The sequence below is a fragment of the Leptonotus elevatus genome, chromosome 9, assembly GCF_054856555.1.
Source record: "Leptonotus elevatus isolate MCC_2025b chromosome 9, RoL_Lele_1.0, whole genome shotgun sequence".
NCBI classification, from domain to species: Eukaryota; Metazoa; Chordata; class Actinopteri; order Syngnathiformes; family Syngnathidae; genus Leptonotus; species Leptonotus elevatus.
The window spans coordinates 10,347,210-10,368,990 of record NC_141247.1 but is presented as its reverse complement, the minus strand read 5'-3'; the positions used below and the strand labels follow the sequence as shown (position 1 = coordinate 10,368,990).

The following is a 21,781-nucleotide window of genomic DNA, read 5'->3' as shown; positions in this document are numbered from 1 at the left end:
TCTTGGGGAAAAGTTGAGGAAAAGAATAATTAAATAGTTAAAGTACCACTGATTGTCACACCCACCTAAGTGGGGTATCAGCTCCAAAGGACACCAGCCTATCAGGCATCTGCCCTAAATTCCAGATGGCCAGTCCAGCCCTGGACTCGCAGACACTAATTTGACAATTCTGGATTAAGGGGAAATTTTAAAAACTCTGGTTTTATTGAATTTGTTTTTCTTTAAAAGTGCTGTTGCTCAGAAGAAACACGCTAAAAGGGTTAAATGAATCTGAAACAAGTTGGTCTTCTCTCGCAACTGACTTGAAATTGCATAACTTGTTTTCGTTTTTTTTTTTTTTCCCTTCAGCTTCAGGAGACAATAGATGAGCTTTGGCTCGGCCCCTTTTCTACTGGTTCCAACACACACGCGCACACACACACGCGCACGCACACACGCACCCACACACTCACCCACGCACACAAACCATCTCTTTCACATTCTTCTTCCTGCACTCCCTTGCTTCCACTAACAGAAAGGGAGGGCTCTGCTGTAGTGGAGAGAGAAAAAAAGGGAGGGAGGGGGTGAGGAGGCCAAACGGAAGGGTTGAGCGAGAGGGAGTGAGAGAGAGCGAGGGGGGGGGGGTAGCACATGTGTATGCGTTTGTGAGAGAGGGAGGCGAGGAAGCCGCCGCCATATGCCGAGTGGATTCTACATGTGAAAACCATGGGAAGCTCACATCTCCTCAACAAAGGCATGCCTCTAGGTAAATGTGTGTGTGCGTGTGTGTGTGTATGCCTCCCTTCCCCCTTCTGTTTTTCCTCATTCTCATACACTACTACATTATCTTGCGCTGGCCTCAAAAGAATGTGTGTGTGTGTGTGTGTGTGTGTGTGTAAATGTGTATTTGTATGTGTGTGGTGTTGGCGACGACATGAAAATGAAGGCTAGCGAGAACAAGCACGCACACACGCGCGCGCATACACACAGGTGGCTGCGAAAGACTGTTCTAGAAAACAAAAAGGGAGAGGAAGGTAGCGCCGGTATCCGAATTGAAAGGCCCAGCGTGTTCTTCTGGGGACCACCGCGTACGCTCCCCCTCGTCTCCCCTGGGGAGGCAAAGAGTCCAAGGTCATGGGATATGGCATCCATCACTTTCGGCTCAGGGAGAAGCAATCGATAAATGAGGCATCAAGCTGCTCAGATTTGATTTAGTGGGAAATTGATGATCCGGAGATCAAACCTCTGAGCATTAGCTACTGTATGTGACTTGAAAGCCTAAGCCTGTATTGAAAGTCTCATTTGATACCCTGACTCAATACCCTAAACCTGATTCAAAACTCCAACCAGTCGACAAAACCCTGATTTGAAACACATTTGAAACAAGATCAGGCCAGGTATGAAACCATAATTAAAAAATCCTAATCCTGACCTGAAACCCCAACTGTACAATAAAACCCTAATTTGGAACCCTAACACTTGCCTAACCCAATACCCTAACCCTGACTTGAAACGCTAACCAGTTGTTAAAACTCTGATTTGAAACACTAACCTTGGTTTGAGACCCTAATTTGGAACCCTAAATCAATTTTTGAACCCTAACACGGACTACAAACCCTAATTTGAAACAGCGACTCTTACCCCAAAATGAAACCCGAAACCGTAATTTGAAACTCTAACCCTGCCTTGAAATCCTACTTTGAAACCTAAACCAATCTTAAACCCTACATAGTGACATTAACAACCCATGTTTAATTTAGAACCTTAGACCTTGTTTTAAACTTTAATCCTGACTATAAATTCCATTTTGAAACCCCAACCTGGCTTGTAACCCAAATTTTTAATCCTAACTGGCATGAAACTAAAATTGTAAACCTTAACTTTGATACCCTAACTCTGGTTATAAACCCTATTTTGAAACCACAACCCATGTTTCAAATCCAACTCTTGGAAACACAAATTTAGGTTCGAACCCCTAATTTGAAATCCCTTAATGTGACATGAAACCATACCTCTTTTGAAGACCACAAGGCCCTAGTTCATTGTGAAGAAGTTCATTGAATCAAGTGCTGGCTGAGACTTTCACTGCTGGAATGTCAAATATTTCCTCTCTCGTACTCCTAAAATGGCCTGCACTGCCTTCTGGAGCCCGAAAAATACATTTACCCCAGCCTATTTCTTTTTAGGAAAATGCAACATGAAAGAGTTACAGACGTAATAGTGTGAAATGTAACTAAAAAAAACTACAAATCCATCTAAAGAACTGAGAAGATGTTTTTTTTCTTATCATATGGCCAGCCAGAAGCTGAGCTGCAATGTGTTTGTTTGCATGTGGCATGTGCATGAGGTCCAGTTGTTCCTCGCCATATCGTGGTCCACAACCTCATTTTATCACCGATTTTTCATTTTCTTATGCCGGATTTTTCACTCTATCACAAGATTTGGCCGTGATTATTTTTCCACACATTTACTGAATTATATTTGCCAAATTGCTGCTTCTTGTGAAGTGAGTCACCTGCCACCATACAGCGCTCGTATCTCAAGTGATGATGTATAATAAGCGCAATTATAATTTTTTGTTCCCAATAAAAGCACATGAAGGGCCAAATCTGGATTGCAGTCGTTGCGATTGGTACCTGTGCTCTTGATGGTTTTGGGTGGTTCCGCCGTTCTCTCAGCAACACTTTTGATTTGCCATGCAGCGTGTTATACTGCACATGAATGTTCTTCAACGCAGAGTTGAACATGAGCAGCTTCATCATCAGATCAGGTTTCACGCTGGAATCCGATGTCACCGATAAGAAAGCGATGGCAGGCTGAGATTGTGCTGAGCTGGCGCTCTGCTGCGAGCTGCCTCTGCTGCGAGAAGACAACAACACACATTTTTGTCATTACTTGGAAACAGCATGCAGAAAGTCATGTCAAATACAGAGTGCCCTTTGAAGTGGCCCCGCATGAGCATGACTTCATCACTCAGTGGAACCCTATTTGAAACCAAAATTCTGTCTTGAAACCCTAACCCTACCTTGAAACTCTGACTGGAAAACCTAACCATTGAAACTGTAATCCGCGTTTGAAACCTTTACCGTGGCACGGAACTGTAATCCAAAACCTTAATTTAAAACGCTAACCCTAGCTTCAAACCCTACTCGTCGCATGAAACAAATTCTTGTTTGAAAACCTAATGTCAAACTCTACACCCGTTTGAAAACATGAACTCTGACTTTAAACTCTAATTTGAAACCCTAACCAAAGCTTGATACCCTCATTTGAAACTGTAGCCCTGTCTTAAAACCTTAACCATTGGGACCATAATTTAAAATATAAATTCTTATATGGAAATATAACCCTGGCTTAGCACCCTAATTTGGGACTCTAACCCTGTCTTGAAATCCTCATTTGAAAAACTGTGTTTATACACTCTGATCCAAAAACATCAATTATCTCCTAGGACTGCCCAGTAAACAAAAATCTCGCCTTCGGGATAAGGAGCAGTTTTTGGACAGTAAAATTACACCAAGAATGGGAAGCAAGTCAAAAGTAGACGATTCCACAAGTGACATTTCATCCTTTTCTCACTCAAGGACTTCAGACCACAAGAATGAAGGAAGCCATCACTGCTCCACTTGAAATCTTCTCCCAACAAGTCTGATGCCTCGGAATATTTGAGGGACGGCGACCTTGAAATCACTACTTCAACAATTTCTTGGGATGTGAGCTCATTCAAACAGGAAAACTGAGCCGTCTACACGTGCGGGAATTTCCACTTGTGTGTCCTCCATCTGAAGGACATGAGACATTTTAGACTCTCCGGGAACGAGTCCAGTGGAAAGATGGAGGGAAGCTGTTTACGTCAGGTGTGGCAGATGCCACAATGTCAGGAAAATATAATGATGGATAAAGTCATCTTCAGTGGAATCCCAAATCGTGGGATTAACTACTATTGAGAAAAACCCACATGAGGCTCACTGGAATGTGGCAGAGTCGTTTCGGAAAACTGATAAAAAGCTACGTGAAAAGGGTTATTGAAGTTCCTTGTTCTGCATTTTCTGTGTTGAAGCTGTGCGAAACTACTGCACTTCATATTGGCCTGCATCTAATTATCCGATTTCATTTTAGGCATCCGACCACCCATCATGAACGGACCCATGCACCCACGCCCCCTGGTGGCTCTGCTGGACGGGCGAGACTGCACAGTGGAGATGCCGGTCCTGAAGGACGTCGCCACGGTGGCCTTCTGCGATGCCCAGTCCACGCAGGAGATCCACGAGAAGGTGGGTCACTCAACAAGACAAACTAAGAAAAGAAAAGAAATCTATCGACATAAAAAAAAAAGTTTCTTAATAAAAAAAATTCCGGGAGGGACAGTTTCTCATGCAAATGCAGAGGATGGCTTTCGTTACCATGACAACCAACGATATTGCTAGGACATTGTCACAAAGCGAGGGCAACTTGGCAACTTTTTACAGGACTCTTGGAGATTTCTGGAAAACCTGGGCATCTTCCAGATCCTGAAATGTTAACTCTTTAGTGTCAAGACTGTAAAATGGGTTATTTCAAACATAACATGAGCATCCATAAAGATTTACAGTATTAAATTTTCACAGGTGGATGCAGCACTTCATTCCAAAGCCATCAAATTAGACTTTTTTAATGTGTGTAGACTTGAGACTGTAGACGGCAAATATACGTCATATACTGTATAATTGTTCATTAAGTCAGCTCCATAACGATTCAATTGGATTTTCATTCGTGGATGCAGCACTTCATCACCAAGACACAGAATTAAATGTGTGTAGAAATTAGACAGAACCCCACTAGAACAGGATGGTCACCACTCCGCATCTTGGTGGCAAATGGAGCCATCACTGACTAATTTAACTGCATCGTCCTTCATAAAGTGAATGCTCATAAAGGTGTAATTGGATTTTCACCGGTGGAGGCATTACTTCATTACCAAGCCATTAAATTAAGACTTGGTCTAACGTGTGTATTTGTAGAAACTGAGACTACTTCCAGAATAGAAGATGTTCATCCCTTTGCGTAAGGACTCCAAATGGTTAACCAATAACCATTTAACCCCATGATAACTTTAATTGAAGCAACCACTGGCTCATCTAACCACATTCCTTTGCGTTTTCACGGTGGAGGCAGCGTTTTACCACCAAGCCATGAAAAATCACTTTGGCAATTAACATGTGACACAAGTTTCAGATACATTGCCAAATGCAAATGCTCCCCTGCACATACACTGACTACGGGCGAACATCCAAATATGTGCCACTCATTAGAAACTAACGGGGCTCTCTGCTTCAGTGTTGTCCCATCATCACTTGAAAATAGGGGTCTTCGGAGAGCTTAGCTTCCACGTCATGGTAGGAGAAACTCAATGAACTATTTGCATAAAAGTAAATTTGTGAAGACTTGAACCCGTATTGTGGGTCAACCACTGTGACTACTAACCTATACTACCTGTTGCCAACAGGCTGGTGTGAAAATTATTGGCAGGGTTACGTCTCATTCTGGGTGACTGCCAGATGTACTCTCTCTCTCTCTCTCTCTCTCTCTCTCTCTCTCTCTCTCTCTCTCTCTCTCTCTCTCTCTCTCTCTCTATCTCCCTCTCTGAGAGCGTGCTCAGTAGGTCACAACATGACACAAACAGATGGCGCTCTCGTTAACTCGCCGAGAAGCCGTTGCTTTGACATGCTAATTGAAACGCGTGTCGTTGACACCCCGGCGACGCCGGAGGTGAAGTTGGCAGAGGCCTGCCAATTCGATGAAAGCGGAAGACAATGAACATCTGACATGTACACACTCTTCCATTTCCTTTTCTTGATCAATCCATTCCAACGAGTAGCCTTTTATCATGACACATACTTGAAACACTGAATAATCATCAAACGTTTGACGCCATGCTCAGCCCACTTCAGATGGCAGATCTTGGCGATACCTGCTTCCGAATGGGACTCATTTGTGTGAATTCCCTAGTAATATCGCTTAAAATAGCCAACTTCTTGTCTATTTTGGTCTTTGATTTAGGGATAGAGCGATTATCGGCCGGGTCGATTATCGGTGCCACATCGGCCTTTTTACGAATCTGAAGGCCGATAAACCCGGTATCTCACTGAGCAGTGAATGCTTGCAAACAGACATTCTTTACTTATCGCAAAGAGATTGAAAACATATTCAGACAACTTTTTTATGTCTGTGAAGATCTTTTGAAACCTTTCCCAACCATGATGAAAACGCCAAATTAGCTACATTTGCATGCATTTGCAGCTCAGTGAGATACAGGGAACTTTTCATGTATGGATTTATTTAAATAAATAAATAAAATGCTAAAACTGGGAACTTTCAATGGGGCACTACTGAATCAGTCCCCGTCGCCAATAAGGCAGGTGAACAGTGTCGCATTTGACAATAACATCTGCGTTTCCATGGCAACGTTCAGGAAGCGCAGTCAACCAATGCCGGCAGGTGTATTCAAACACAGGATATTAAGAGGTCACAGCCTACAGATCCAGACAAAGCCATTCTTCATCCATTCATAGAAATGCATTCATCTGCTTTATATTTGATACACAATACGGTCCCGTAGTAATTGTAGCATTCTGTGTGTGTATAGGTGCTGAATGAAGCCGTGGGGGCATTGATGTACCACACCATCACTCTAATGAGAGAAGACCTGGAGAAGTTCAAAGCTCTCCGCATCATTGTGCGCATCGGTAGCGGCTATGACAACATTGACATCAAATCTGCGGGCGAACTTGGTGAGCCCTTTCACACTGCTTCGTTTTCGTATCACAGCAGTAACACAGAAAGCATGGAGAGGCTACAAGCTGACAATCTGTGAGGGTAGAAGTTAAATCTATTTCTGTCTGACATTCTGTTCAAAAGTTCATTACAACCATCAATCCATGGACGCTTCCTACCAACATGGAAGGAAATAGGTGTTACTATTTGAGCTCAACCCTACAAACATGGTTGTCGAAGTTAAAGGGTTCTCTATTCCAACAGGAATTGTCGTGTGTAACATGCCAGCTGCCTCGGTGGAGGAGACAGCTGACTCCACGCTGTGTCACATCCTCACCTTGTACCGGCGCACCACATGGCTCCATCAGGTTTGTGGCTTTTCATAAAAAAAATAAAAACAACAAAAACATTACGTCATAACATTTGGTCATGTACCGCTATATGCTACAACGCCAGGCTCTCCGGGAGGGCACGCGGGTCCAGAGCGTGGAGCAGATCCGAGAGGTGGCTTCAGGAGCGGCGAGGATCAGAGGGGAGACGCTGGGACTCATCGGACTAGGTCAGTCAAGGCAAAAGGCAAGATGATGTACATTGAATCCATGCTATTCGTGCGGGATAGCGGGCGAGCCCAGCTACTAATAGTGAAAATCCGCAAATAATTGCAGACACCCTCAAAACTTGTATGTAATTGTGTATAGATGCCACTCCATGGAGTCAAAGCACTTAAAACTAGTGATGGGAAAATGAAGCTTCATGAAGCACTTGTAATATTGTTTGACTCCTCTAGATGCCACTCTTGGTTGAAAGATGCAGTGGAAATGTAATCAATTTCATTTGCACCAGCCTTTATATTTAAACCAAGAGCACCATCTAGGGGAGTCAAAAAATATCACAAGTGCTTCATGAAGCTTCGTTTTCCCATCACTACTTAAAACAGAGAGGATCATAAAACACCAACACCATGCAGTACGTACGCACAATCATGAACCCCTGTTATGTCATCAAATGTGTTAAGTAGTTCAATTATTCAACATCCAATAAACCACCTTCACATGATGCTCATCAGGAGTATTAGCCTGCACACTAGCTAAAGACATGCTACCACAAACAGACGTGACATCACACATGGGCAAACACTCGCACTTAACACAAACTGTATTAAATGATAAAACTCACCTCGCCGCATTTATCCGTAATGGAGTCCAACTGTAACGGTGAAGTAGACTTAGCAGGCTATTTGTAGCTGCATCAGTAGAGAAGCAGAAACATACGTTGAGTTTCACTTTGAATGTGTACAAGCCAGGTGCATTCAAGGACTAATCAAACAATACCAAGGTTGAATCCAAGATCAAATTCATTCTGACTTCAGTCACCTAATGTGTGTGTGTTGTGTGTGTGTGTGTAGGTCGAGTGGGCCAGGCTGTCGCCCTGCGAGCTAAGACGTTTGGCTTCAATGTCATTTTTTACGATCCCTATTTGGCGGATGGCGTGGAAAGATCCCTGGGCCTTCAAAGGGTCACTACACTACAGGTATTCCTTGACAATGAGGTCCCGGTTAATTTAGGCAAATTTGCTCACATGAAGGCACACGCGTTTCCAATCCTCACCATTAAATGTCTTCTTTGAGTTTTATTTTTTATTTATTTTTTGCTAAACTGTTTATCTCTTGCTTATCCCCCACAGGATCTGCTTTTTCACTCTGACTGCGTGTCGCTGCACTGCAGCCTGAACGAACACAATCACCACCTCATCAACGACTTCACCGTCAAGCAGGTGCTGAAGCAGACCTTGGATTGATTTCAGTTTGATTTGGACCAAGATGTGAGCGGGTGGGGGTTGTGTTTTCTAGATGCGCCAGGGGGCGTTCCTGGTCAACACGGCGAGGGGAGGTCTGGTGGACGAGAAGGCCCTGGCCCAGGCCCTGAAGGACGGAAGGATACGTGGCGCCGCCCTGGACGTTCACGAGACGGAACCTTTCAGGTAATGTCAACTCTGGTTGATTGTCATAGTTGCTTCTTCAATATGGTAATTGTTGGGAAAGTGTTTATACCGAGCATTTACATTGCTAAGAGTCCTATAATATTTGTTGCATACTTGAATAAATAATAGTATTATTAAAACAATATAATGAAATATTTTACATATTTTTTTGCTTTATTTACAAATGACCTAAAATACAATTTGGCCCTTGATAATAAAAAATGTTCACAACATCGGTTAGCCACTTTCATACTATGTTTCCCTTTGTAGTTTCAGTCAGGGTCCCCTGAAGGACGCCCCCAACCTGATCTGCACCCCTCATGCCGCCTGGTACAGCGAACAGGCCTCGCTGGAGATGCGAGAGGAGGCGGCCAGGGAGATCCGACGAGCCATCACAGGTCAGGGCCGCCTTGATCGCCAGCTTTAATTCTACAAGTTACATCCCAGACAGAATCCGTCTGTATTCAGGTCGTATTCCGGACAGTCTGAAGAACTGCGTCAACAAAGAGTTCCTGAGTCAGAACAATCACTGGACGGCAGTCGAACCGGCCAATGTCCACCCAGAACTCAATGGAGCATACAGGTAATGACAGACAGGTGCCATCAATATGTATCACCAAAAACAAAAATGCTAACAAGGGTATTTATCTACATGCTAACAAAACAAACAAACAAACACTCATCACTACAAGCACAATGACTAGACAATGGTGCGTGACTTGTGTCAGCAGCAATATTCTGACAAAGACTGAAAGAAAGCATGGAACTAAATACAAGGAACACCTGCCTGGACAAGACTCGAGTGGCTGAAGGAGTTGTTTGGTAGACACAAGGGACCGAGCTGACAAGAACAGTTGGAAACAAAAAGAGACAAAAAAGACATGAAAAGGAGCACAGGGGAAACATGACAAAACTAAACCCAATCAAAACCACATCATGATACTAACGCAGTCTTGAAACCCTAAAACTGTTTTCGAACCCCTCATTTGAAAGGCTAACCCCTGTTTAAAACCAGGTGTGAAGCTTGAGAACTGAAATCTTAACCTTGGCTTAAAGCGCTGCCCTGAAACTGTAATTTTGGTTAGCAACCCTATTTAGAAAGTGAAACCCTAACAAGTAGGGGTGTTAGAAAAAATCGATTCGGCAATATATCACGATATTACAGCGTGCAACTCTCGAATCGATTCGATATGCGGGCGAATACATTTTTAAACATAATTTTTTTTATGGGAATATTCAACAAAATGTCTTACTTAGGGTTAGGATTCACACATTAAGTATGGAAGAATGTTATATTAATGGCACATTAAGCCTTAATATTTTTTTTCAGTGCTGTTCAAACATGAAACAGACTGTAACCTGTTTGTTAAATGCAGTGGCTCAGTTATAAGCCTGAATTTTCAGATAAACAAATACATTTTCTTACAAATCTTACAGTGTACATGTACAAGTTTACTTATTAGTATTCTCTAAATTTGACTAAAAAATAAATAAATCGCAATAATCAATTTATAGATTTGCATCGGGATTAATCGGTATCAAATCGAATCGTGACCTATGAATTGTGATACGAATCCAATCGCCAGGTACTAGGCAATTCACAAGGGCTTTAAACCCTCACTTGAAACCATAATCATGGCTATGAAATCATAATGTGAAATGCTAACCCTTGCTTTTTAAACCGTAAACCAGGCTAGCAAGCCCCGATTTGAACCCTAATTACACAGCAAAATCGCCAGTGTAAGATTAACACTGAGTAGTGTTATATATAACACTAGAATAGTGTGTATATGTGTCCACACCAATGAGTGTAAATCTGACACTTTTTAAAGTTTTTTTTTTTTTTTTTTTACACTTAACCAGTGTTACTCCAACACTGTAAAAATCTACACTGGTAAACACTGATTAGTGTTGAAAGTACTCTACACTAGTGTCAGTGTAAAAAATTTAACTCAAACTAACACTTCACTCTGGTTAAAGGTACTTCATTTATATAGCGTTTTTCCTCCTTACAAGGCCATCAATGTGCTTTTGACTACTGATTACACAGCATCAAGAGCAACTTGGTGGTTCAGTATGTTGCTCAAGGATACTTTGGCAAAGTTACTCCGGCCTGGGATCGAACATACGCTCTCAGCGTCGGGAGACGACCATTCTAAGACTGATCCATGCTTCCCCAACAACAACAACAACAACAACTGGATGTATCGCTATTGAAATGCCGTCAGCACGCTGGCGCATTACAATATACAAAACAGGAATACTGTTTTTAAGTTCAACTGGAACTGCCGCATAACCCTGACCCTATCTCCTTTCTTTCCCTACCAGGTACCCGCCAGGTGTAGTGAGCATGACCGCCGGCGGCCTTCCGCCCCTCGTTGAGGGCATCGTGCCCAGCGCGGTGCCCGTTGCGCACTCCCTCCAGCCAGCAGTCATTCACCCGCCGCACACCCCGTCGCCCGGACAGAACACAGTCAAGCCACCAGAGGGCGACAGAGAACAGCATCCAAATGAGCAGCTGTAGTCCAAAAAGCACAGTGGGAAGTCAACGTCCAGTAAATAACTACTGATTCCAAAATGTACAGGACATTAGCTCGCGGTCGCTTGTTGACACTCAGGAGGGATCCAAGAAGATGACAGTGATGGTCAGGAAAAGGAAACAAAGAGGTTGGGTGCTCATCTCTGCTAAGACTGGGAGAAAAATAATCATTGACAGTCGTGTGTCCAAAATTTCCCATCACTCTCTATTTTTTTTCCATCATTCAAAAAGAAGGGAAAACAGTAGACTGAAACAAATGTAAGTTACACAAGCGGACAGTTTTTAGACCAGTGTTTCCCAGCCTTTAAAGAGCCATGACTCATTATTTTTGCATGAGAAAAATTGTACAGCACACCCAAGAAAAATGTCACAAAAAGTAGATACAGTGCTACCTTGACTTAAGAGAGCACCTATGTTCGAGTTTTTTGGGTTATGATTTGTTGTGAGCCAAAATTTTTGCTACCGACATTCAAGTGAAAAATTAAACGGCACAGTTAAAGGTACTGTAAGGACAGCCACAGTCGCCAATGTGCTTTCAATTTTAGATAATTAATTTAAGATATATTTTTTTAATTGGTTTAAAATGTTGAATTTGCATGCAGTGAATACTCGTGATTTGGCTGTTCACCTTTTTGGGGGGGTCAATTTTTTTTCATATTTTTAAAATATAATTCTAATGGAAAACACTTTAAAATTGTTTCTTAAGATTATTTGTTTTGTTTTTTTACCCTCAATGCATTTATTATAGCCGTCAAGTATACATGGATTTTTGCTATTCACGTGCCGGCCCAGTCCCTACGACTACTGCAAAATCATTTTGTTGGTTTTAATGATACTGGTATAGTGGTACTTTGTCTTAGGAGTGCTTTGGGATTATGAGTCTTTGTTTCGTCAATTTATTTGCTTAGTGTTATGAGCCAAAATTTTAGTTACAAGTGAGCTTTACATATGCCGTCGTTCTATAGAAGTGAACAACGAAAACAAATCATTTAAGATAAGCCACAGTCCCCATAATTTCACACGGTAATTAAACGAGACAATGAACTTCAACCACTAGGCCACACCCCTTAAAGGCACACATCCAACAAATGAATACTACACTTTAGTTTACACTTACACTATTTTTCTTTCTTAAAAACCGGAATAGGTGTTTTAGGGGAGGGCTGGAACGGAATAAGGGTATTTCAGTTCATTTCAAAAGGGAAAACTGATTTACAATACGAGTGAATTGAGACACGAGCTCAGTCAAAGAATAAATTTAACTTGAACGTCAAGGTACCACAGTACACCAAAATAATGATCTTGTCTCAATTTACCCAGAAATTCTTTGGGCATGTTTAGTTCAACACGAAGATATTAATCTGCCACCTAGTGGAAAAGCGTTTAATTGCTTTGTTGAAACTAAAATGACACGGCATATCAGTCACAGAGGTTGGGAATCACGGTTTTAAACTGGAGGCTAGAAGATACGGAAAATAACTTGATGAATCTGTGTGAGATGTTTCTTTAACAAATCACCCTGAAACAGAGGCAGTTTTTTTTTTTAGCACACCATCTCAGGAACTTCAGTTTCCACAGTTGGTCTCCTGTTGACGTCATTTTCTGCCATTTAGTGCTACTTTTTGTTTTTTTGTTTTTGTTTACTTTTGTTCTTCGGAAATGATAGCCTTTCGCTACAACTTGAAGTGCATGGGTTGTTTGCTGTCATTTGTGCAAAGCGTGCAATTTCTGAGAGATTGCACGCTTGTATACAGGTGGCAAAATGCTATGCTTGGCATTGATTTTTTTTTAAATGATGTTGTTGGGAAGGTGATGCACTGAGACTGTACTGTAGCAGACTTAAACATGTATATTTAAACATGTACAGTGCCACCCTCAATTGTGCGTTCACCTACCACAGCCTCGTTATAGCGCACATTTTTCATGTGGAACGTATCTACTTGTCCATTGTCCAAATACCCGCTATATTGCGGAAATCTGCGCTTATTTTTTTGTACAGGGTCTTATATGATAAACTACTTAACAACTGTAATGCCCTCGCATGTGGAAAAGTATAGCGATTCTCCAACACACTTTTCAACAGGACAACGATAAAAGGCATATACCCTCGCCCGAAACCATACTTTAAAACCATAATCCTTGTTTGAAACCCTAATCAAGGATTGGAACCCTGACTTGAAATGCTAACCCCCGTTTCAAACCCTACTTGTAAACTGAAACTCTGGCTTGAAATCCTACTTTGAAATCATAAATCTGGTTTGAGACTCTAACACAGGATTGAAACCATAACTAAAAACACTAACACCATTTTGAAATCCTTACTTGTAAATAAACCCTACATTGAAACTCTCAACTTCTGAAATCATGAATAACTTGAAACCATAAAAGTAGCATGAAACGCAAAAAATCATGCAGCTGGTTTGAAATCCTAACCCTGACTTGAACCCATAATTTATAATCTTAAACCCTATTTTGAAACCCTAATTTCAAACTCTAACCCTTGTTTGAATCCCTAAACCGGGCTTGAAACCTGAACTTGAAACCCCAACCCTGGCTTCAAATCTTAATTTGAAATCCTAAAATGCCTCAGAAACACAACAGTAGCCACTAACTCTTCTCTACCCCGTCCTGGGTGACTTGCACAATAAGCACACACTGTTATTAAAATATGTTAAAAGTGTGTTGGAGGGATAACACATTTTTTTTATATGGTCTGTTTACATTGCAGATTTTCCGCCTATAGTGGGTGGGTCTGCAACATATCTTCTGCAATAATTGGGGTTTCACTCTACAATATCTTTTTCATGATCCAGAGCTTCCACTGCAAATACAAAACGCTGTGGACTTCAGCACATTTGCATCCTTCGAAAATCATCCAAATCCTCAGCTTCCTACCTTGGTTCCTTACTTTGAAGCATTTTTTTTTATAAAGCACCAGAGTAAATAGCACAACGCTCCCTTTAACATTTCATGATGGGTCCTTACTAAGTGTACTGTTTGGCCACCGCCGTGCTCTCCGTGTCTGTATGTGTTACATACTGTGGTGATGTTTTTCTGCCTGCCTGTGTCAACGTGACTTGGTTTGTATCTGTGTATAAAAAGCAGCGCTGCGAGCGGGAGTGCTGGGTTCCTGAAGGCATCGTCACTGCACATGTGTGTCAGTTGAAATGAGTTACCGGAGCAATGTGTGGGCCTAGAATTCTTTGCTTTGTTTCTTTGTCATTATTCTTGGGTCCATTTTGAGTTAGTTTTTTTCTTATATTCAAAACTACCTACCAAAATGGCTCGGTAGCACCGTGCCCCTGAAGCTAGTTTGACTTAGCAACATGAAATTTGGTAGTCATGTCTATCACAAATATACCCACAAACATATCTCACAGACGCAAACCTGAAAAGACACAGGAAGCCACCGATTTTGGTTCTAAGTGTCGATTTTAGGCTCAAGTGACTTGGTGGCACATGATTGAATTAAAAAAAGAATCAGTCCCAGTGACGATGCTTTCAGGATCACACTCCAGATCCAGCATTTTGGGTAGTAAACAGTTCACTGTTGCCTACCCGTTCTCTTAAATAGCAAGCGTAGCGACCAGGGATGGACATTTCACATCGACGTTACCGATTACGTTCTACAACCTGAGCTGAGTGCCAAGATCTCACTGGGCCAAAATCTGAAATGTGTACGTTCTAGGGCCTTGGGAATTCTGCAAGGAAATCCTGTGGACTACATATTCCTCACAAGATGCCTGTCTGTACCTTTACTGTTTCCATGGACAACTGTTCATTATTCAAGAACAAAAATAGCTCTTTGAAATTCCTTCCCTGGTAGTGACACGACACACAGTCCACTGTTGCCTACCTGTTTGTCCTCTTTCTGGTTAAGTAGTAGGTGTAGCAATATACAGTACATATAAATATATTCTATATTCTGCAGTAAATATTATTTTTGGTCAAAAAAACCCGATGAAAGATATGTTTGTGACTGTATGCATTTGTATGAATTATTTTAAAAGGAAATAAAACCGTGAATGATAATGTGGTTTTATTGGTCTGTGGTCTCAGTTGGTTGACAATATGACTCCAAGGTGGTAATGATATTGGCAATTCTGTAGCTCCAGGCTTTAAAGATAAACACACACAAAAAAACAATTCATTTGCAACGTCAAAACAGTAAAGTAAAATTGTCTTTACATTTAGGTTCTTCACCAACACAACACACTTTTCCACTATACTGACAGGAAAATTGACTTTTTAATACGCTATATTGTAAAAAATATATATATATTTTTTAAATGGTGGTCTCAGGAGTGCCTGCTCATTCATCAAATGTGCAACTAAACAAAAAGCTAATATTTTCTCATTTGTCTGTAAATGGACCCCAGACCAATTTTTTCAGCCCACAACTTAAAAGCTAGGCTGGGCGATGAACCAAAAAAAGGTAAGCAGAGCTGCATTGAGTTTTGTTGGATACACTCTATTCTAACAAGTATGAAGTGCTGCACTTAGCAGTGAAAAAGATTGTATTGTCTTTACAGGGGCTCACTTTTTTTAAAGCCCCATCTGCTAAATGTGCTACAAAAACGAACAATAACGAAAAACGAAAAAGTTAAAATGAGGGTCACGGGAGCTCGTTTTTTCCCCTCACACTTGTAGCTTCGCTTACACAAGTATAAACTATGCACTACCTGCAATGATCTAGTGGTGCCATTGGTTGTCATGGTAACCACAGCCCAATTTGCCAAGTACAGGCCTAGTAGAAGAGTGTCTGCCCTGAGACTGGGGGGTCGTGGGTTCAATCCCTGGCCGGGTCATACCAAAGACTATAAAAATGGGACCCGTTTGCCTTCCTGCTTGACACTCAGCATTAAGGGTTGGAATTGGGGGGTTAGATACCCAAATGACTCCCAAGCACGGCCCCTGCTGCTGCTCACCGCTCCCTCAGGGCATGGGTCAAATGCGGAGAATGATTTTCGCCCCACTTAGGTGGGTGTGACAATCAGTGGTACTTTAACACCCCAGGTTTGCAGTAGGTCGTCCTGGTAACAAAAGGCATCCTTGCTACATGTGCATGGCTCCATAAACTAATTGAGAACATGAAGTACTGCCTCCATGAATGAATCATCTTCACGAGGGGTTACTTTTTTTCCACTCTACTGCTTCCAAATTAGAGGAATCATGAGATTGCACAACTCCCTTGAAACAGGCCACAAGCTTAACTAATGGGTGACTGTGCTGTAATTCTTGATCCTTGGGGTGAGCATGTCAGACATGCTATTAAGACACCTGGGAACTGTTTTAAATTGTGGGACAAAATGCATAATGTGTCTAATTTCCTATTTTACAGAGTGAGTAAGTAGTTTCTACTGTTTAAATGTGAAATTAAGTTTCCTTGTTCACTTTTACAGTAAGTGCAACCCACTAGAGGTCACTAGCTGCTACACAGTAACTAGCCTTCAAATTCATCTGACATTGCCAATACTACAGTATTTCTTAAAAAACAACAACAAAATGTTGTGAAATGATCATGTAAAACATTTATTTCGAGGAAAAACGAATGAGTCACTAAATTTGCTTGTTTTTGGATGGTTTAACATGTAGTTAGTGGGTCACGTTGACCCAAGAAGCTGTTTGGTGTACAGTCTTGGGGAGTAACGGAATACATGAACCGCCGTTACGTAATCAGATTACAAAAAATATATCACTGTATTCCGTTACAGTTACAGGAAAAAACATGTAATCAGATTACAGGTACATTTATTAAAAATGGGGATTACTTCGAGGGACTACAATTTCTACGATGAGAGAGTGTGCTAGCTAGCCCGCTAGCCTACAAACCATAATGTGAGTTACACCTTCCAAACATAATCTTCTTCCCACCAATTCCCTATTTAAACATCATACGCAACATATACACGGCTAAACTTGTGACTGGGATAAAAGTAAATTTTGCAGTTGATGTCACACATCGTCATCCTCATTGGATGACTGTATCTATCTATCTATCTATCTATCTATCTATCTATCTATCTATCTATCTATCTATCTATCTGCATATGGCCTTCAATCAATCAATCAATCAATCAATCAATCAACCAATCAATCTATAGCCTACATGCTTTTTAATTACACAATGCTATTTGTAGGCTGCCCGAGTCCCTATCACCCCCACAAATATCCGGGGCACATTGTATAGAATATATATTGTGGTGATATTTATTTTTATTTTGTCTTCATGAGCATATTCTGTATTGGAGTAATCCAAAAGTAATACAAAGTAATCAAGTTACATTACTTTAATATTATGGTACTTGGATTACGTTACTAATTAAATTTTTTAGCAGGTAACTTGTAACTGTAACGGAATACATTTTAAAAGTAACCCTCCCAGCCCTGTGGGTGTACCAGAGACACAAGAATTTGATGGCAGTTTATTGTTTTCGTGAGTCAAAAGACAACTTGTTTCAAGGCTAATGCAATGAACACATCAACAACAAACAGGCCATCACACTGCCCTTTTTCATGGCAAATCCTCAAAATGATCTCTCATTATGATAAATATAGGTGAATTATTTTTCCGAAAATCCGACAAATGGTAATCAAACTTTGACACCTGGCTACGCTCATATCAGATGGCTCAGACCAAAAAAAACTTGGCAATTTAGTATCACTGATCTGTTTTTGGATGCCTGTTTGTGATTGGGGGTTATTTGTTCAAGCGCTTTAGTAGGAATAGGGGTGCGCTGTATAGTACAGTATATTCGATGGACGGTATAAAAGGATGAGTGCAGAAATTAAGTCTATGCGCATTTTTTTTTTTAGAGGGTGGAGCGTACATTAAAGGCATCAGCCCCTTGGATGGCTCTCCTCCACCTAGGTTACTTGCAGCCACTGGAGGAGGCTGGAAACTGAAAATGCGTTTCAACGAAAAAACTTCCGTGAGCGCAATGAGAACCAGATGCAGGGAAAGACTCAGCGTCTCCCAGGAAGCACCGAGGAGGCTTTGGAGGAGATCAAAAGCGCTAAACAAAACAGATGGGACAGAAGATCCGTCAAAAGTGAACATAAGGGATTTAAACATCTCCGTATGCTGTCAAATAATTGTAACAATAACTAATACGTGATATTAAGCAATTGTGGCGTGTCGGAAGGAGTGGGAAAGTGATTCTAATCCTTGCCTTGACTTCAGGGAATATTGCTCAGCTACTCTTGAGCAAGGCAGTTACACATAAATCCATGATTAATGGGATTCTAACACTTTTTTCCCCATTGTTATGAAACTCTAGCTAGAAAGTCATCAAGCTTGAGGCATCAAAACGTTTAGGATGGAAATTTTATTTTTTGCTTTGTATGAGTACTGAATGTTATCGCTAGTCTGAAATTCGAAGAAAAAAAATGCTTGGTTACATTTTGTGCCAGAATAGCTACTGTGAAAAATTGGCCTCGAGCTTCACCAAAGATGACATAAGAGCAAGTGCTTTAATATTGCATGATCTCGTAATAAAAAAAACAAAATCCAATATTTCAACTCCTTTACGTTTAAATCCATTAACCCCGCTCATATACAGACAACATACAGAACAAATCACAATATCCAAGAATTAGAAAGGGCAATTTCTATAGAATCAATGCTGAAGAGCTGACGCCAGACTTTAAACGCTGTACAATTAATTACAAAGGAGGAAGCGTGGGATGCACAACTGAAAAAAGCAGAAAATACATTTTATGTATATTCTAAAGGGTTATCAGGAAGTTTTAATAATTTAAATCGATTAAGAAATGCAAAAGTAGTGGAAGGGCAAAAAAAGTGGGCGGAACAATAAAAATCAAGCATTTTGGTGCAAAATAACATGTAAATGCACTTCACCATACGCACAACGTGAGACAAGAACCCAAACAAAAACGTAATTTTACATTATGAGGTGCACTTCTGAGCCAAGAGTCACAGGCCTGTAAACGCTGGCTGCCAAGACCGTTAGCAGTTTTGGCAGGTCACCACGGCAAGTAAAAGTTGCTCTACTTCTAGGTTTACACACCTCCAGCCAAGACAAGCATCATTAAATTGGTTCATTAAAAAGCAACAACGGCTGGATGGATGCTGAGTGGTGGAAAAACATGTTTCCATCCAAAACTATTCATAGTGTAACTTTATTTAGGTCACTTCCACTATATTTAAGAAATCTCATTCACTAATTGTGACCGCAAGCTATTTTTGAGGCTGTATTTTTAAAGACTTATTAATGTAAACTGCTAATGTGAATGGAATAGTCCAAATAGTCCAAATAATCACAATGGCATGGCCATTTCGACCATCGCCCAACAATGATCGGGACCCATTACACTGATTTCAAGAGTTATACAAACTGCAGTGGAGGGACCGGGCCGGCCTTGGGAATAGCGAAAATCTGCATATAATTTACACCCATTGAAATTCATTGTGCTGAGGGCAGGTGGAGTTCTTCAGAAAACACTGCTAAACATTCAATATACATTTTCCACAAAAAAAGAAGAAATAAAAACAAAAACAAACAAATAAACAAAATATAAAAAAATATTGAGGAAAAAAACCTCATTCACTCCCAGCCATTTTCACTGAAGCAACCCCCTTCACTCCCGGGTGTTTACTGGATTTTGACTGATTTTGCAAGGCCCACAGAATATTGCGTTCTATAGCTATAAAAACATGGAACCTAGCAAAAGAAAGATTAGAGGCTCTTCTTTCATCAGGAAAAAAATATATTTGTATCTGTTTCCGTTTTGCAGCAATTAGCATTAGAATATAGCTAAGTTTCATCGTTCTTCACAAATCTGTTAAAAACAGTGGGGAAAAACGCCCTTCCTTTGTTTTAATGAACCAATTTCGGCCACGGATTAGAGTAAGTACAAAAAACAAAAACAAAATAACCCTACTTAGTTTTAACAAAACGAGGGCAGATAAAATCATAATTAACTGCAGTGTTGGCTTGTTTTAAGCATCGTACAATGTTTGAGTTTAACAAGGTAAAAAAAACAAAAACAAATGTGAACAAACCGAATAAAAAGGTGGACTATATTATTGCTGCTGGCTTCCAGTCAGGTCACGTTTTCCCCCAACGTGTTGTGTGTGTATGTGTCCGACAATTCTAGGAAGGTGCTGACCCACTTTCGGCTGCCAGGCTTCTGGGGTTTCCTGCGTTTGATTCTGCCCACGTGCGTTTTGTTCTGGGAGGAGCTGAAGGCTGATAGGTGACAGATGCCATGGGGCCAACAAGCGCATAAACACACAAGCAGACGGCTGGATGTCAGGGCTACACGTGGACTCCGAATTAGCAATAAAAGCAGTCGAAAATGGCACCATTTTGATTGGTTTCTACTTTCTTAATGAACGGAATGAGTTGATCCATCACTTGAGTTCTTCAGATCGGACCAATGCTATAAGAAGTCACATTTTACTTTGTATAATATAACAATGCACACTTTTCAAAGTGTTATTCTTTCATTTCCTAAAAAGAAAATGGTTAATCTACCAAAACATGACTTTAAATTCAAAGTACTGTAAGTACTGAACCCTGATTTTTGGCATCACATTACGCCCATTCCGATGTCTACTATTGCTTACATTATGTGCCATCACGTGGTTGACAGGTAAAGAAACAAAAGGTGCTAAGTATTTTCTTCCTTCCCCAATCTGGCTGTCGGATTTCTGCTTAGCACTTCCCACATTCGTCATCATTATTTCATTAAATGAGAAACACGAGAAACGGGCTGGCAGTAGATAATTCACACAGCATATTGTGCTGCTAAGTGCTCGCACCTATGAAAACACACTTTGGGACATACGACCTCTGTCAAACCCTCATCGGAAACACAGGGAAAGGAAGAGAAGATTTATTGTGTTACGGTAATCTCATTCACTGTTAAGCGAGACGAAAGCTGTTATAATGTTTATGGGGGGTACATTTTAAATGTACAATAATGTAACAGACAGTCATTTCAAGCGAAGCATATGTTGGTTCTAACTTGAGGCCATTCATTTGATACAGCTCACAGGACGTCATATTGCAGCCCGAGGGAACACCCACCTACAGTCGCCATTGAAGTACAGGCACAGGTGAGTAAATGTTACTGTTGCTGGTCTTTGTTGACTCCAAGAGCTAGAAACGTCGAAGAAATTAGACCTACTAACATTCTGACTTGACTATTACTACGCATTTGGTTCAACCACTTCAAGCATGCAATTAATCTCAATACCCGAAATTTGGATTTTGGCCTGTTCTCTCTGCATTGAATTCAAATGGATTAATGAAGGGAGCTGCTTCGATTAGCCAGGAATTGGCGGCGTTCCCTCCCACAATGGTGCGAACGCCCTCATTTATTTGTGCTAGTCCAGCAAAATATATTTAACAAAAATATAAACGCAACACTTTTGTTTTTGCTCCTATTTTTTTTTTATGAGATCATACACAATAGCACAAATCTGTGATAGTGAGCACTTCTCCTTTGCCGAGATAAACCATCCCACCTCACAGGTGTGCCATATCAAGATGCTGATTCGAC

General features: G+C 41.0%; 1 protein-coding gene across 2 annotated transcripts; it reads left to right on the top strand.

Moving 5' to 3' along the window:
* Nucleotides 1–601: 601 nt before the first annotated feature.
* LOC147168346 (C-terminal-binding protein 1) lies at nucleotides 602–15,288 on the top strand. Of its 2 annotated transcripts, XM_086085888.1 has the most exons (12): nucleotides 643–745; nucleotides 3,564–4,000; nucleotides 4,099–4,253; nucleotides 6,605–6,749; nucleotides 6,997–7,100; nucleotides 7,189–7,291; nucleotides 8,138–8,262; nucleotides 8,416–8,505; nucleotides 8,582–8,712; nucleotides 8,983–9,110; nucleotides 9,181–9,295; nucleotides 11,041–15,288. In XM_086085888.1, the coding sequence occupies exons 3-12, from the start codon at nucleotides 4,116–4,118 to the stop codon at nucleotides 11,234–11,236; spliced, it is 1,275 nt and encodes a 424-aa protein (XP_085942014.1). In that variant the 5' UTR covers nucleotides 643–745; nucleotides 3,564–4,000; nucleotides 4,099–4,115; the 3' UTR covers nucleotides 11,237–15,288. The 2 variants fall into 2 exon arrangements, with proteins under 2 accessions (XP_085942013.1, XP_085942014.1); XM_086085887.1 differs by lacking the exon at nucleotides 3,564–4,000 and having other exon boundaries at nucleotides 602–745.
* The last annotated feature ends 6,493 nt before the right edge of the window (nucleotides 15,289–21,781 follow it).